Here is a 19014-nt window from a genome sequence, read left to right as displayed (position 1 = left end):
ATGCGCAGGCTGGTCTGGATCCATGCTGGTGGCAAACGCACTATGTTGGTTTTCTCATGGTGCGGTTCAATTATAATAAATTAATCATTAGCTTGTGAGAGAAATTTAAAGAAATATAAGGTGTGTGTGTGTGTGTGTGTGTGTGTGTGTGTGTGTGTGTAGTAGTGTGTGAGATACTAATAATCAATCTGTTTTTTGTTTCTGTTGTGTTTAGTCACATCAACACAACTAAGCTCATACGGTAAATATTCCTGCCTTGATGGTGAAAGAAGACCCCAGATGCCCATCTGGTAATTATTTCACCATGGTCCGGCAACTGGGTGTCCCCCCACATGGAAAAATTTACATCCCAAGCAAAATTTCAAACACTCATTTGTAATGAGTAATTCAAAGTTAGCAACCTTGACCACTCAGCCTCAGTCTATTCAAGTTGTTAGTAAGTGTGAGAAATGTAAAACAATATCTTTTTTTTAAATTTTTGAAACTCAGGGTTGAGGTGGGAAAGGGAGTGTAAAAGATGGGGTTGTTTTTAGAGGAATATTGAGAAATTGTATGGGATATGACAAGTAAGTATAAAAATTGTAAGAACAAGTATGCTATAAGTTTGTGTGAGAAATGTAAAAAATGCGGGGACAGAGAGGGGTGTCAGGGACTAGGCTTACAGTTGTACCCCCTGCAAAATTAGGGAGAAGTGACCTCCTTCCAGGAAAAATAGGGAGAAGTTATGAAATTTATGGAGAAGTTTGGCAAATGTGAGAAAGGACATAAATAACAATGACATTGTTTATTCAGTTTCATTTTTAGTATTACTGGTATCTATTTATGACATATAAATAAAAACAGTGCATTGTTTCAACAGTACATAAATCATTAACAACTTGACAAAACACATCTTTCATCAAGCACCCAGTACTTAATATTTCCTTAATTTCTTCCTCCACTGGAGAAAACCTCTCTTTATGTTCAAGTCTTTCAAAGACAGCCTTCATCAATCTATTCATAAAATATCTAAACGTGTTTTGTTTTCGTGTAAGTTTATACTAATTTATTTTAGGTCGATCAATTGTGAAGCAAGTTCTACAACTTATATCAATCACCCTCTACACCTCATTCCTGATGGAAACCATGGCCAGAGGGTATGAGAGAAGAAGCCAGTTTCCCGCCAAGCGAAGGAGCTACTGGTACCATTTTTCACATCTTTGGTATGATTGGGCCAGGGATTGAACCCACAACTTCCCACGCTTGAAGCGGAGGCACTACCACTAGGCTATCTTGTAGACTTGCATGAAGACTAATGTACTTGTTTTAGATAAAGTCTGTGGAAGTTGCATTTATAACAGTATAGCTTGACCCCTGAAAATCTGATCTTTGACTCTTGAAAATCTTATTTTTGACCTATGAAAATTTAGGCCTAAGAGTCAATGACTCTTGAGTTTCAGAACCTACCTAACTCCCTGATAATATTATTCTACATTCACAGATGGAGAATATTGGTGAAAATGAGGAAAGTGCAATAAAATGGCAGTGACCTTGACCATAATCTAACAGACATCTGAGCCGTGCCATGACAAAACCAACATAGTGGCTTTGCGACCAGCATGGATCCAGACCAGCCTGCGCATCCGCGCAGTCTGGTCAGGATCCATGCTGTTTGTTAACATTTTCTCTAACTGCAATAGACTTTGAAAGCGAACATATGTTCGATAAAAACAGAATGAAATTGCAAAAAATTGCCACAGAACTCCATTCAACTGGACCTTTATGATACCTGATTCTAAACTAGCCTCTTACCAAGACCAACTGATGATAATAGGGACAGTAGCTAAGAAGATATTATAGTGAAAAGGAGAAGCTTGCCATAAACTTTAACCTGATTGTAACAGCAACACCCATGCCAGGGCCAGTACAATAGCCCTCATTCAAACATACCTATTTTTTAAAATGTACTTTGTGACTGGTCTATTATTCTGTGGTGATTGTGTGTGCATAGCAATTAAAGACAGGACCAAATATTAAAGAGTAGGATAAAATTAAGTCCAGACAAATGAAGTAGGCAAGGAATATTCAAGGAAATGTGACATGAAAGGTTAGATTTTAAAGTAAGATGTGAAAAACAATAACAAAAACTTTGTTGGTCCAAGAAAACTTTTATCTTATGCCAATAAATCAGAAGATAAATATGTAATCATCATTTAAACACTTTTTAATATAATATTTGTGTTTGCACGTAAGTTTAACATGTATCCCAGTATAAATGTACTCTAATCAACTACAAAAATTGCACCTGCACAAAGTGCAATGCATCAATTATAATTAGTCTAAAACAAAATAATTCATTAAAATTACATAATTATATAATTTGATATCCAGTATGTCACAGTAAGATTCAGAGAATATGGGCTGATGCAAAATTAACAATATTATACAAAGGTACATTTTCCTGCTTAGATCCCTAGAAAAACTAACAAAAATACAATAAAAGTAGTTTTTTTTTTTATAGCCTTGAAAAAAACACTGAAATCACGTACAAGCATTAATAAAAGATTTTTTTTACTAAATCACAAACTGGGACACACATATCTGTAGGGCTCTTTCATTACTATTTAGTTTTATATCAGTTTACTACTTCAGTTTTAGACATACACGAGTGTAGCCATACCCATTTGAAAAAAAAAGATCTTTATTCTGATAAAATCCCTTTGATTACAGATTTTTGTCCAACTTGAAATAAAGACACTCTGTATTAAACAACAAATGAAAACAGAACACCTTGGTTAAATAAGTTCAACTCGATAAGCAGCTGCCTGATTAAGAACCAGAAAAGGTCATTAACCTTGACCCAGCTAAATTTCTAAAATGGACTGGTCCATCATTAAATTTGGACAGTACCACTTACTATTCAAAGCGAAATTTCGCCGAAAATTTACTAACTGAAGAGCGAACAGTGCAGACCATAATCACAGACGTGCAGGCTGATTTTGGTCTGCACTGGTCACACGCCATGTACCTGGATAATCTTAACTCTGTTCAGCGACCCTAACTCAGTGCCAACATGGCGGATGTAAAGCAGATACAACTTTGTTTTCTGTGTAATTACGATGTATAAAGGAATGTTTCTGTTGTTATATCTATCTCCATTGATCAAGTGTATGTTTATTTCAAAATGCATCATGTTAAATATATCAACCCTTGTGTTTTCAGGTGGAAAAACGACGAACAAGGCAACTTTTTCAATGAAAACTTTTGCAAAAAATCTTTAAAAATACTTCTATGCTTTTGATGCCTCGACTATTTTGTTGTTTGAAAGCAAAGATATGCTGCTTTATAGGCCCACTTACACTATGTTGTTAACCCACTACATGTTGACACAATACATGTTCAAATGTACTGACAGCGAGAAAAGGGATAAAAACCTAACTTTGAGTTGATAAAAACCGAACTCAGTTTACACGAGGAATGGATAAAAACCTAACTTACACGAAATTGCGTGACGGATAAACACCTAACTGACTAGTATTCTATAGAAATGAATGAGTTGACATGTACATGGTGTGATTATTGTAAACATTACTTTATAAGCGGTATTGTCTTCAAACTTTGCCATTAATTTTACAAGATGTTATATGTATACTCACTACAGTCAAATATTTTTTCATAATTTTAATATTATGCAAATAGCAATGTTTGGAAAAATCTGGATAAAACCTGAAAAAATAATACGATATAAAAGTCAAAATTATTATATTTATATAAGAAATTATTTAATACCACCGATGTTCGAAGTTCTGTCCCTCACACACACACACACACACAGAGAAGAATTGTGTTTGTTTCAAATCTTGTATATTGTATAGCGTACGAGATTTTTATAGAGGTGCTAATGGAATATTTTTGAAATTGTTTAAATGGGATTAGATTTATGATTAATTATTAAATATGATATTTTTTCAGATGGTAAATAGGAAGAAAAGTGTGTGTGTGTGTGTGTGTGTGTGTGTGGTGTGGTGTGGTGTGGTGTGGTGGGGTGGGGGAGTGATGCATGGACTGACGGGACAGAGGTGTGGGTATCCTTACATTTTTCACTTGTCCACGGAACTTAAAAATCCACTTGTTCATAGTCAAATTTCACTTGCTCTGATTTGTAATATTAAACCTTCATGAAAGCGCAAATAGACTGGAGATCGAGTTCTTTATTTACGACAATGAAAAGCATATCACAGTAACTGTGGTAAACAAGAGCACCGCCTTGCGGGTGCTGACGCTCATCTGATTTTTTTTGTATAATAGAAATATTGTCCTACCCATGATTTTCTAAGTCTAAAAAGGGCCATCACTCTTGCAAAAAGCAGGATAGAGTTATGTTTCTTGATGTACAGTGTCCACTTACGATGGTGAAAAACTGTTGCAAGTTTTAAAGCAATAGCTTTGATAGTTTATGAGAAAACTTGACTTAAACATAATATTCAACCAAGAAAATGATTTTTCTAAGTCCAAAAGGGGAAATAATTATTGCAAAAAGCAGGATGGAGTTATGTTGCTTGCTGTACAGGGTCAGCTTATGATGGTAAACAAGAGCTGCAAGTTTTAAAGCAATAGCTTTGATAGTTTAAGAGAAAAAGTTGACCTAAACATAAAGCTTAACAAAGAAATCTGATATTTTCTAAGTCCAAAAGGGGCCATAAATCTTGAAAAAGCAGGATGGAGTTATGTTTCTTGCTGTACAGGGTCAGCTTATGATGGTGAACAAGTGTTGCAAGTTTTAAAGCAATAGCTTTGATAGTTTAGGATAAAAGCTGACCTAAACATAAAACTTAACCAAGAAAACTGATTTTCTAAGTCCAAAAGGGGCAATAATTCTTGCAAAAAGCAAGATGGAGTTATGTTTCTTGATGTACAGGGTCAACTTATGATGGTGAACAAGTATTCCAAGTTTCAAAGCAATAGCTTTGATAGTTTAGGAGAAAAGTTGACCTAAACATAAAACTTAACCAAGAAATCCGATATTTTCTAAGTACAAAAGGGGCCATAAATCTTGCAAAAAGCAAGATGGAGTTATGTTTCTTGCTATACAGGGTCAGCTTATGATGGTGAACAAGTATTCCAAGTTTCAAAGCAATAGCTTTGATAGTTTAAGAGAAAAGCTGACCTAAACATAAAACTTAACCAGGCAACGCCGACGCAGACACCGACAACCGCTCAAGTGATGACAATAACTCATCATTTTTTTTCAAAAAATCAGATGAGCTAAAAATAAGCTGTTGAAATATTTGCCTTTTAACGTTTATAAAAGTCTGAAATCGCGTAAGTAGTGTTCGGGATCTTTTGAGGTCATGCCCGAAACACTGCCTGCCCACGCAATGGTGCAAAGCCAGATGAATTCAGAGAAAGACTCTTAAAACGTTCCGACTTGTTTTAGTCATACTTGCGATCTCTGTGTGCTTTTGATTTTAATTTGGCTGACTACTGGCTCAAATATTTCCTTTGACAGTGACTTATTGTCTCAGCAGTTGGAATTCTACTTACAAAATTGTCATAATATTTTTTAAAGTTGTTTACGTTTCTGATGTCTTTAAATGTCCTTTTAGTTCTCTGTGTGTAACCCTTGTTTTCCTTTTTTAATTTTAGTTACAGAATGCTATATGCTGATGATGCAAATATTTTTCTTCTGCTACTTTAAGTAGTTGTTATGTTCCCTTTAACATGTATATGATTTCTTCTTTTATGTTTTTTTTAGATGCATGTTGTAAAATGTGACTCTTCTTATTTTTGTGTAGTGTCAGCTAATCTTTTTTTATGTTGCTTTAAATGTGCTAAATCTGTATGTGGTAAATTACTTTTCCCTTTTATTTGCTAGTACCTAAGTGCTATTTTGTTTTAATGAGCTGTAACATGTATGTGATAATTTGTTTCTTATCTACTTAGCGCCAGGTGCTTTATTTGCTTTAATGTGCTTTAACATATTTGCATTTTATTACAGCTGATTTACTTATGTTGAGCTTATTTACATGTGTTTGCCGGAAAATAGCTTTAAGCTAGTGTTATATATTTATACTTATCCGACGTTAGATAAATCTTCTTGTATCTAAATCTTCTCTGATATTTTATCATAGTCACTGAGTTACAGTGTGCGCGAGACCTAGTCAAAGAACCCATTAACTGTATCACCTCCTTACACTTGAAGCAACACACAATCTAAATGATATTTTATGTTTTCTCATTTTATACCTGAAAAAGTATGCTTGTCCGCGGACACACAGAATGAAAAATGCACTTGTCCGCCGGCAAAAAAATCACGAGTCGGATAAGTTGGACATAGGAATCCCACACCCCTGCAGGGGTGGGTAGATCAAAGAACTTCGAGCATGAACAGTCCATAAAAAAGCACAGATGAACAGCCGTTTTCGTTTGGTTAGGTGTTTATCCATTCTAAGTTCGTATTTATCCAGCACTGTTTCCTAATCCAGTTAGGAATTATCCGCAAATTTAAACCCACCTCATAATCAATACAATTTTTAAGCTATAAAAATCAATTTCAAACTTTGATACTGTTAAACATTGTCAAAGAGATATTTATGGAACTAATACATTTAATAAGTAAGGTCTTACAACAAATTCTGGTACTTTAAAACAGTTAGAAACATAAAACATGTTCATTTTGAAGACTTTTTTGAGTACATTTTAATGAATTCCAGCCACATAATGTGACATTTCGATTGAAATATTTAGTACACAAAACAAGTTATCAATACAGGATATTATGACTATCAAAAGCTTTACGCTAACATTGCATACTCACATAAAAACATGAAAAAAAAGACAAGGAAATTAACTACATACATCGTCTTTCTGTCAGCCATGTTGGCACTGAGTTAGGGTCGCTGAACAGAGTTAAGATTATCCGGGTACATGGCGTGGGTCACAAAGGCAAAACCACTTGCCGCCAGCAGGCTAAAGGTTAACTGGCTGTAGAAGCTTTAAAGCTGAAAGTCATATTTAATGTGGCAGGGTTAGTAAAGATTAACTGGCTGTGAGGTGGAAGTAGAAGTGGAAAATTCAGACAAAGTAATGGCAGAAATGGTCAAGTTGATCAAGGAAGATGTAAGGTTAATCACAGGAGAGTTTTAAGCAATGACAACTGGGGATAAAATTAATGCCTTTGGCATGCCATTTTTATATAAATCTTTAAAAACAAGAAATAAATTGTTCCAATTTTTACTTTTTTAAATGTCAAAGAACTTTAACCAACATATATATACATGTTCATTCATTGAATTTCATTGTTTTCACTAAAACTAACTAATATGAAGAAGGGGAAATATAGCCTGAAAAACAGAGCTGCTGACTCAGTAGGATTGTTGCAGATGACAGTCAGTGACATAAACTTTAACACTAAGTCACAAGTTTGTCCACACCTTAGGGGATAGGAAATCAATTGAATGACACCATTTTGACAAGTTACCTTCTAATTTATAGTCTTAATGCCCTAAGCATCTTACTGTAAATTTTGGAGCTAATGTCTACTACATTAGTAAAATTTAATCTTATTCAATTAAAGCAAGTAATAAATGATAACCGTTTTCATTCCCGATCTCCAGTCCCCGTCAACATTCTCCACCCTCATTAAACCATCTGAAACTATTACCTTACTGTTTGGTTCTCATTAAATCAAATAGTTTGTGCACCCTTATTTTCTATTTATGACTGTCTATAATGATTCATACATTGCAATTTATTTTCAGACAAAGTACATCTCCGGCTTCAATGTCTGAAAACACACTTCATTTCCCTGTAAATAATTGGAAATGCGTAATTACTTGTCACTGTAAAGAAGAGGAATGAGGTCTAAACAGGACATATAATCCAAATAAAGCCCACAGATTTACCACATTCTTATTTCCTGCAGAAGTGTCATCAATTCAGATTGCAGTTTTATGCCTTCCTATGATTTCTCTCTGATGACCAGGCAAGGCAATGTTGGCAATAAATACATTCTGGTGGACATTTCAATCTGAAGGCCTTAAAGCCGCAGGCTTCCTGATTAACTACATTTTTGTGAAATTTGGAAAATGCTTACGTAACTCTGCTAAAATGCAATAAAAGGAAAATATGAAGTAATTCTGTGCATTTTGTTTACAAAAAAAAAAACACTCTTCCATTGAAAAATAAAAAACTCTCAAAAGCATTTGTTAGGCTATTGAAATTTGATGCAAAATAGATTAATTTAGCTGCATTTTTTATGATTCAAATTAAAAACAAAATCTACTAAAACAATACTGCATGGTTTATTCTTTCCAATATTTAATATGAACTGCTATATCTTAAAATAATGAAATTTAAATGTTCACCTGGAGGCATGTCCCTTTAACCCTTAGCCTGCTAAATTTCTAAAATGGACTGGTCTTTCATTCAATTTGGGCAATACCATTTATCATTTGAAGGGGTGTTCACTGAAAATTTACTGACTGAATAGCGAACAGTGCAGACCATGATCAGACTGCACGGATGTGCAGGCTGATCTTGGTCTGCACTGGTCACAAAGGCAGAATCACTTGCCGCCAGCAGGCTAAGGGTTAATAAGGCTGGGTTGTTTTTTTTCAGTGCAAGTTGAATGTGAGAACCCCTTTGGAGTTTGTTACGTTAATGCACACAAACAATACATGTCGAAAATTATGGTCACATGTAGAATACCAAATTCTTCGATACCAGACTCCGAATCAATTGGATCAGCGCACCATGAGAGACTAACAGTGCTTTTGCGATGCACAGGCTGAAGCGCATCCCCAGTCTTCAGATCCAGCTGTTCGTACGTTGATGCGCAGACTGTTCTGGATCCATGCTGGTCACAAATGCACTATGGTTTTCTCATGGCGCAGCTCAAATGTTCTAATCAAAGGCTTTGTATTAAAAGACTCAATCCTTTGAAGCTAGTAAAACCGTCATTAAATTCCCTTTCTTTGAGATGTACTTTAATTATTATGGATTTCAGTGTAATGCATTCCAGTTGTCAGGGAACTCCAAGTTGAAAATAATCAATTAAGATAATAATTTATACATACGCAGCAGTTCATTCCTTATGTGGGCTTGACAAATGGGCAGTCATCCTTGCTTGAAACTAAGATCTCATGTAAAAGTATGGCTTTTACTAAATAGCAATACAGTTCCATATTTTTTATATGTATAGATCTGCTATACCTTTATAATTCCAAACTTCAATTTCAGTAAGTTTTCTCATGTTCAGCAGCACATATATGTTGCAAGACTTTTACATATATTAAATAGATACCCATCTGCACAGTGACATAAATGACAAAAATAAAATATCAGATCATAAAATAATCAAGTATGACACCCAATAAGCCAAATGAGGAAGGCTATGTTCAAACCACACCTTCTCAAATGTTTTTTGTATGTTTTTTTCCTCTCCAGTGTGATACAATTATGTTTCAAGATTTCATTACAATCAAGCTAAAATAAATTGGTATTTACTAACAGCCTGATACAGATGCAACAAGAAGAAAAAGCTCTGCACTTACTGTCCAAGTTTCTCCAGTCTTTCCCGTTCCTCATATATGTAATGCCTGATCTCCTTAGCTATGTCCCTCTCTGTATATAAGGCTGTCTGCAAGTGTGCCATACTGGAGAAAAGTTCCCCAGACCCCGGGGCTGCCACGCTGGCAAGCATCAACAACAGAAACATGACTTTATGCCACCTGCTGAAAATATTCCAACTGCAAATTCTGGTGCCGTCAATTATTGATAATTATTGTCCTAAATTTCTGAAATTCTTTGTCCCTACAAAACAGAATCTAAACAGTCCGCATTGAAACGAATGCAAGCTATACCTTAAAAACTGTCCACGTAGTTTTCAGCTTACGTGCAGAATAACACAGCGGAAATGCCTAGAAGTTTTTTCCAGCATATATCAAATTTCACAGGCACCTACGAATCTTGGGATAAGTGGAACAGTCTACATCGAAATACGAAGGGGTGTTCAAGCTATATTTGACCAATAAATTAGAATTTTTGGTTTCATTGTGATTGTAATAGAAATATCATTTATATATAAAATAAGTTTAATTATGAATAACATCTTTCTAAACATTTAATTTTAATAGAGTGGTCTGAAAATTTAGACGAGTTAATTTATTTCCCTAAAATTAATAGTCCACGTGACAGTCACGTGATCGTAGAAATGGCCGGCCGGCGTAAACAAACCAAAGTGAAAGTAGAAATATTAGTTACTTACAAATTAACATAACTCTAGCGGATATTTCGGTTATCGTGTTTATAAGATTTTGAGTTTTTTTTTTTAAAAAGTATTTCATCATTTTTAATTGGATCTAGCTGATGTCCTTTGTAAATTTATACTGTATGAACCAAAAATTACCTACTTTTCTAATAACCTATGCATTAATTCAAAAGACTTTTGGTGATGAATTTCATGACCTTTAACAAAAAAAATAACGGCATACTATTATAAAAGTCACCAAGGACCACAATGGAAATAAAAGTTTATTGAATGACATATGTGGATTGACATGGCTATATTAATTCATACATTGTTTATTGTATACATGTATTGCTTGCCATGTAATTGGACATTTTATGTTGAAATAAATCTATCTATTTATAATTGCTCCCATTTGAATGAATTTGTGATAGGAGTTTATGATGATGCTATAGGATATCCATCCAGCTGTTTTAATATGAGAATTTATGTTGTTTAAAAGTTTATTTCTATTTTCATCTCTTGCAGACCTTAAAAAGATCAAGCATTACTATTTGAACAAATTTTGGTAACAATCTTATAATAATGCTGTAGACCAATTTTGATGAAGAGCCTTCCAGTGAAGAAGGAATTTCTTTTTGAGAGGAAATTGTTTAACTTTTTTTTTTATTTTTATCTGTAGCAGCCTCTAAAAGGGGCCATTTTTTAGGTCCCCCATTTTGACAGTTATAGGAGAGGATCTAAATGTGTTTATGTGTTAGGATTGAGCTTCCTTTTAAACAATTTTTCAGTTATATACATTAAACAACGGCATCTATTGAGCAGTGTCTCAGCACAATGCTTTATAAATTATAGTTCTTCCTCACTGAAATCACCATAGACATACAACATGATACCCAGCCCAACGTTGTATACTTACAAAGGGCTCACCAATTCTTTTTATCCCAAGCACCAAGCAAGGAAGCTGCTTGTACCATCTTCACATCTTTGGTATGACACGGCCAGGGCGTGAACCCATTATCTCCAACAATCAAAGCACGCGCTTTACCACTATGCTTTGGAGATGGTCAGTGGGAGAGGATCTTAATAAATAATGAGACTACAAAACATGTTTAATGAAGATCTATTCAACGGTTCACAAGAAGAAGTTTTTTTAAGGTGTTTCTATTTTTCACTGTATATATAGCAGCTTCAAAACAGTTCATCACACCCCCATTTGAACAAGGCAGTCTGAAAGACAGCTATATCCCCCGCTGCTGGTATGGATAGTGAAAGGGTTAATCATTTTGATAAGAGGAATATCCTTCAAGGGGTTTAGGAGATACAGAGAGGACACAAAATGGAAGGCTCAAACCTTTGATCTTGAGTTATGACCTTGACCCAACATGGCTGACTCATGAGTTCTGCACATAGTCTTGATGAGGTAATCATTTGACCCAAGTTTCATGAAAATCTTTTAAGGGTGTACGAGATACAATCGACTAAAGTAAAATTACCTTATTACGCCTTAACGCATAGGATTAGAAGACATTCATGGCCTCGTTCTGACGACCCATTCGCTAGCCAATCAGAGCTTAGCTTACAACATTTTGCAAATCTACCTGTAGATTTGACTTCTGATATTTACAATTCTTATGTCGTATTGTGTCAGATGGCCGGTTAGCTCAGTCGATAGGCCACATGCTTTGTAAGCGAAGGGTCCCGGGTTCGAGCCCTGAAACAACTGTGTATTTTTCTTACTCTTTGGCATTCGCACAAGTCGTCTGATTGGTTAAAATAAAAATAGCAATACTGGAAATCCAAAATATACAGAAGACGTATGTGAATGGGTCGTTCTCAGATCTTCGTTTAGAAGATCAAGTACTTTAGTCAGATTGTACGAGATACAGAGTGGACACAAAATGGAAGGCTCAAACCTTTGACCTTGAGTTGTGACTTTGACCTTAAGCTGACATGGCTGACTTATGACTTCTGCACATCCTCTTGAATAGATGATCATTTGACCCAAGTTTCATGAAAATCCTTTAAGGGGTTTAGGAGATAGAGTGGACATGAAATGGAAGGCTCAAACATTTGATCTTGAGTTGTGATCTTGACTTTTAGTCAACATGGCAGACTTCTGAGTTCTGCACATCATCTTGATGAGGTGATGATTTGACCAAAGTTTCATGAAAATACTTAAAAGGGTTTAAGTTATATGGAGCGGACACAACTGTCACAGACGGAGACCATAATTCCTATAACCCCCACCACTCTTGGCGGGGGATTCACAAATTAAGGAGAAGCTATGGACAAAGTTTGATGAAAACCTATCAAGTGATTCATGAGAAGAAGTGTTTTCAAGGTTTTTATCAGCAAATTGAAGTGCCTACCCACTGATTTCTTTTGGGTTGGTGGTCGGGGAGAGGGGGCGTGGGGGGACAGAAGATTAACTGGTCAAACTAGATCTAGAGTTTACAGTTATAGTTGCACTTACTAATCTGCATTATTAAGCTATTAAAGGGACATAAATCAAAGGCTATATAAATATATTCCAATGGCCATAATGAAGGTATGTGAAATCTCAATTAAACTGGTCCTCAGAATATAAAGCAATGCAATAAATTACGAATATACACTCAACAAAATTCCTAATTGGTCAGTTTATATTGTATTACAATTTTGTTAATAATGCATGTATTCACACGAAATTTCACATACCGACATTTGAATAGGTACTGCAGCTAATTATTGATTTATTTTTGGCGACTCACAGCCAAAGTAACCGCATTAGGAGTTTTGACTAACATTACATGTTTTGCACGTGCAGGGCATGTGCACTAACATGCACGTGTTCGTTTACACTTTTGGCATTACTGACGAAAGTCCTACTAAAAAAATACATATCATGGTGATATTGACATAAAAGCAACGCAATCGAGCAGTCGGAATGTTGCTAGCCGGGACACATTTACAACACATGTGTAATTATTTTTGCAATTTCAAAAGAATTTTGATAGAATTTGTTTGTAGCTGTTACTTTGATGGTTATGTCCATTTTTAACCTTATTTCCGTTCACAAGAACCTTCAGTCGTTGGTTATCTACCATCTGCGCTCTTTTGGCAAAATTTAACCCAAGGACAATTCATTGAAGTGACACTCTGATTTTGAGTTTTGTTGTAAAAATTCCGACAGCTCGGGCGCGTTGCTCTTGTGTCAATTTCACAATGATATGTGTTGTTCTAGTAGGACTTTCGTCAGTAATGCCAAAAATGTTCACTAACAAGTGCATAATGGTGCGCATGCCCTGCACATGCAAAATATGCAATATTGGTCAAAATGCCTAATGCCGTTACGCTGGCCATGAGTCGGCCAAACATAAATCAATAATTAGCTGCAGTACCTATTCAAATGTCGGTATGTGAAATTTCTTGTGAATGCATGCATTATTAACAAAATAGTAATACAATATAAACTGACCAATTAGGAATTTTGTTAAGTGTATTTTTATTCATTAACTATGCCAACATCAATACAATTTAACAGAAATACATGACAAATATAAGTTACAGTTCACAACATATGACTCTAAAATGAGTATTGCCATACTGATTACAATTATGAGTGATCACCTTAAAAAAGACTATATAGTATATGAAAAATCTAAACATATCATTTTTTTCTATCAGTATATACCGAAATGCAAAAAAGAAGTACATTCATGAATTGTTCTATAACAAGAGCTGTCACTAACGGTGACAAATGCCCCCGCAGCGCTTTGACCTGGTGACCTTTGACCTAGTGACCCCAAAGTCAGTAAGGGTCGTGTACTCAATAAGTACTAGCATGAGAAGTTTGAAGGTCCTGGGTGCAGTGGTTCGCGAGTAAAGTGCCTTCATGCAAAAAGTTAACATTGGCCCCTGTGACCTTAACCTGGTGACCCAAAGTCAGTAGGGGTCATGTACTCAATAAGTACTATCAGCATGTGAAGTTTGAACGTCCTGGGTGCAGTGGTTCGTGAGTAAAGTGCCTTCATGCAAAAAGTTAACATTGGCCCCTGTGACCGTGACCTTTGACCTGGTGAGTACTATCAGCATGTGAAGTTTGAAGGTCCTAGGTGCAGTGGTTCACGAGTGAAGTGCCTTCATGCAAAAGGTTAACATTGGCCCCTGTGACCTTGACCTTTGACCTGGTGACCCCAAAGTCAGTAGGAGTCGTGTACTCAATAAGTATTATCAGCATGTGAAGATTGAAGGTCCTGGGTGTAGTGGTTCACGAGTAAAGAGCCTTCATGCAAAAAGTTAACACTGGCCCCTGTGACCTTTGACCTGGTGACCCCAAAGTCAATGGGGGACGTGTACTCAATAAGTACTATCAGCATGTGAAGTTTGAAGGTCCTGGGTGCAGTAGATCGCGAGTAAAGTGCCTTCATGCAAAAAGTTAACATTGGCCCCTGTGACCTTGACCTTTGACCTGGTGACCCAAAAGTCAGTAGGGGTTGTGTACTCAATAAGTACTATCAGCATGTGAAGTTTGAAGGTCCTTGGTGCAGTGGTTCGCGAGTAAAGTGCCTTCATGCAAAAAGTTAACATTGGCCCCTGTGACCTTGGCCTTTGACCTGGTGACCCCAAGGTCAGTAGGGGTCGTGTACTCAATAAGTACTATCAGCATGTGAAGTTTGAAGGTCCTGGGTGCAGTGGTTCGTGAGTAAAGTGCCTTCATGCAAAAAGTTAACGTTGTGACGAATGAACAAACTAACGAACTAACGACCGGACGGACAGTTGAAAACTAATATGCCTCCTTCGGGGGGCATAAAAAGTTCAATTTACCTACCAAAACATACACTTTTGATAGTGATACTGTTCTCTTAATGACATATTTATAATTTATATGATACAAATCAGCTTCTCCAATAATTCCAGTATATATCCATATTAAGTATATAAATTAAATTTGTGCTCAGATGCAGGTATCACAAAATCTACACTAGTACATGTCTTTTTCTCACCAATATAATTAAAATGCAAGAATATAATTATTACTACAAAACATGAATATAGCTTTCTGTATATACAGTACATGTACATTGTGTACGTGCACAAGGAAACATTAAGTTTCTATGACATGAATATAGCTTCAAGAAAGCTGTAGGATCTGAGATGAAATATTAAGGCAATTGCCACCATCTTTTCTCAAAAACCAAAAAAACTTTTTAAAAAAAGAAGAACAACAACAAAAAGACCACATGTAAATCACCCTAATATGCAATGTTTCTTTACTTTTGACTTCGTCACTAAAGATTGTCCTTGACAAACACATTTATTACATGTAAAAAGACAAAATATGTTTTTAATACATGTACATGGATTTCTGTATTTGTTTTAGACTCAAGTTTGAAATTTATCTAGTACATGTTAAATTGTCACAGTTAAAAATTCAAAACAAGTTTTAGCTTGTATGTAACTACAATACAGTGAATGACTCTAAGTCCCTTAAGGTTTTCAATTTTATTGTACAAACCGATAAAGCAACATTCCGCAAATGGATTTTTATGAGCAGAACCATAAAGGGAGGTAATAAAAAAATAATGGATTAAATAAGACTTTTTACAATGTGAACCAAATATTCAAACCTTTGCAAAACATTATTACAAATGAATTATCAAAAATAAGACTTGACAGGAAACTGATATATTTTATGCTCATAAAAATCGATTTGACCGGCTACATTATAAACAGTAATTATGGGCCTTTAAAACACATTATTTACATAAAAATAGTACTGTTTCATCAAAACATTGTTAACATGCATGAAATTACAGCATTCTGGTTTTCACCTGTAGAAAAATATCTCAATCTTACAACAAAACATTTTCTCAATAAACAAAACTAGATGCTTGTATCACAGGTGCTAGGCACATAATCAAATATTTTACTTAATAGGCCTACCGGTATATATGTATACATGTATTTATATATATCTATTGAGTAAAATATTTGATTATGTGTCTAGCATGGCTCATATTGGATAATTCTTCCACAATCTATTCAAACACAAGAAACACTTGAATTCCATAAATATCCTAACATACAGCACATAATACAGGATTGAATAATAACTTACAGCACATAATTCAAGATTCAATGTACAATTACAACAAAATGAAATATCAAAATTGGTTCATTAGAATAACTATTTCTACAGGACACCTGGAGAATTTTATTTTTGTTCTTGTTGTGTTTAACACTGCACCAACACAATTATAGCTCATGAGGCGACTTTCAAGCTTTGATGGTGGGGGAAGACTCCAGACCATTAACTAGCAATATCAGCATGCAGAAATGTTATAACATGTGACAAATTGTCCATTCAAAACCCAATTTCTAATGACAGTAGCATACCCATGGTATTTATAGAAAATAGCCTTAGGTAGATTTCATGTAACAGAATTTTTTAAAAAATCTTAATTTATCATATTTTTACCGGTATACTGGTTGGGAACCATTTTCCGGACACATTTTCATATTTTGGCTCCATTATTCCCTAAAAAAATATTTGACATCAATGAAGCCCACACTGCACAAACTTCAGCTCCTTCCGCATCCGATGTTGTAATCAGCATCGCGTTGTGACGTAAGACATGGATTATATGGGGCCTCAAATTTGGTCACTAAAAGAAGTTATTTTCCTCGTAAGGTAAACCAGTATCCGGACAAATATTTTGACGGTTTTTTGCTGTTAATTTGATATCGAAATAAGTAATTGAACTATTTTTACACATTTCTTTATCATTCATCTCTTCAAAAATGCACATGAAACATAACCTGACGTTCAATAGCAGCTACGAAAGCAAACCGAAGTTGACAATAAAAATCTTGAATTTAGTCTAACGCAAATTCTTGATAATTCCAATAGATATAGAATAAAATTGGTGCAAAAATCGAGAGCCCTGCATTTTATGTAATTATTACCATGGAATTATAAGTAGCACATGTTATCAGCAGACAATGAATATGTAGTTTAATTATTTCTTCCCCACTTGATACCTCGGCAAATGTGAACTAATGCGCATGCGCAACGCTATCTTCATGCCCCATTAAGACAGAAAGTTGTTTTGTAAACACAGGTGAGTAATCATCATAAAAACTAACATAAAACAGCCTTGTAATATAGTGGTTTGTCGTAGACACGAAGAACAAACACCTAAATGCTCTTGATGAAACAATAAAATGAATAACAACGAAATAAAGCGGATATTACATGTGTCCGGAAACAGGTCCTGTCCGGAAACTGGTTCCCACCCAGTATACTTATTAGGTCAGGATGGAACTACAGATGAGTTCTCGGACCACATCTATCAAGGACTGGTCATTGTTAAACAGTAAATGATCATCACAATTTTAAGGGCTGTGCAAACAGCCTTCAAACCAGAATTTTTGTTGGGATTAACATCTAACTTGTATACTTATAGGTCAAATGGCCATTTTATGGCATATCTGATGGTGGAAGCTCACCATAAATGATGAGCATATTCTGAAAAGGGACTATTTTTTAGTGTTGAATATTTGGTGGAGAGGGGCTGGTTAAATAGTAAGTCAATGACAAAAATAAAAACATATCGAAGTAAAAACAGAAATTTGGCAGTTCAACAGCAATTAAGGAGAGAATATCAAGCAACACAAGAAACTGAAAAATAACAAAGTGTGGCGGGAATGACTTCTTATGTGACTTTACTGATTCATACTGTACAGGCAAGGATGTACTGTTGAATGTGTTTTAGAATGTTATATATTATTAAATATCTAAAAGTAATTATATATAAATTATATATAGAAAATATAACAACACTGAATCCAAGTACGTGGAGACTTTTTACGGCCGCCAAACACGGCACTTAAAGATTGCTGTTGTGATAGTTAATAAAATCTGTAAACCCTGTGACCAAATCAAGAGGTACGGTCTAATATTTATTTTGTTTGTTTGTTTTGGGTTTAACACTGTTTTTCAACAGTATTTCAGTCATGTAACGGCGGGCAGTTAACCTAACCAGTGTTCCTGGATTCTGTACCAGTACAAACCTGTTCTCCGCAAGTAACTGCCAACTTTCCCACATGCATCAGAGGTGGAGGACTAATGATTTCAGACACAATGTCTTTTATCAAATAGTCACTGAGAACATGCGCCCCGCCTGAAGATCGAACTCATGATCCCGCCATCCGTAGACCAAGGCTCTTACCTACTGAGCTAAGCGGGCGGGTCTCTAATATTTAGTATCTAATAATCATGGTTATATATATTTTACTGTTCAGTTATTATATTTCATCTGTATGCAGAATGAAAGGTATCTGTGAGTAACAAAATATTTTCATTTTGATATTTACGTTCTGCACTTTATTTTTCAGTACCTCTGCAACCGAAGATGAACATAGTTCAAAAGATGTCTGGTATGAAACTGAAATGAATAGTGATTGGTTTCAGTCAAATGAACATGTATTCTGTGTGGTTTGATACTAAAGAACAGCTTGAAGTCACTGATGATGCAGATGAAAGTTCTAGCAAGAAGAACATCACTGATGATCATGAAGTCCCAACTATAGTATAATGATAAACCGTTGTATAAAGGAGCTCCTATTTCAACTGCTGAAAGTGCAATTTTGATATTAACTTTTGCACCGAGACACAACCTGACTGGAGAGTGTTTGTCTGACTTACTTACACTTATCTCTTTGCACTGTGTCACCAGTGTTTTTGCATCTATCATTATACAGATTCTAATCTTATTTCAGTGCTTTGAAAGTTCCTTTAG

General features: G+C 35.3%; 1 protein-coding gene across 6 annotated transcripts in view; it reads right to left on the bottom strand.

The window, feature by feature from the left end:
* Positions 1–9969, bottom strand: part of LOC128550233 (prolyl 4-hydroxylase subunit alpha-1-like) — a 34759-nt gene extending 24790 nt beyond the window's left edge. For 3 of the 6 annotated variants that reach the window (XM_053528853.1, XM_053528866.1, XM_053528868.1), the window contains exon 1: positions 9534–9969. In XM_053528853.1, coding sequence (XP_053384828.1) covers positions 9534–9697 — 164 coding nt within the window. In that variant the 5' untranslated portion in view covers positions 9698–9969. The remainder of the gene's footprint in view (positions 1–9533) is intronic. The other 3 variants (XM_053528848.1, XM_053528857.1, XM_053528843.1) reach the window with 2 other exon arrangements.
* Between the last annotated feature and the right edge of the window lie 9045 nt (positions 9970–19014).

This window comes from Mercenaria mercenaria, chromosome 2, assembly GCF_021730395.1.
Source record: "Mercenaria mercenaria strain notata chromosome 2, MADL_Memer_1, whole genome shotgun sequence".
NCBI classification, from domain to species: domain Eukaryota; kingdom Metazoa; phylum Mollusca; class Bivalvia; order Venerida; family Veneridae; genus Mercenaria; species Mercenaria mercenaria.
Note: the sequence above shows the minus strand (reverse complement) of the source record. Positions and strands in the feature narration are given on the sequence as shown.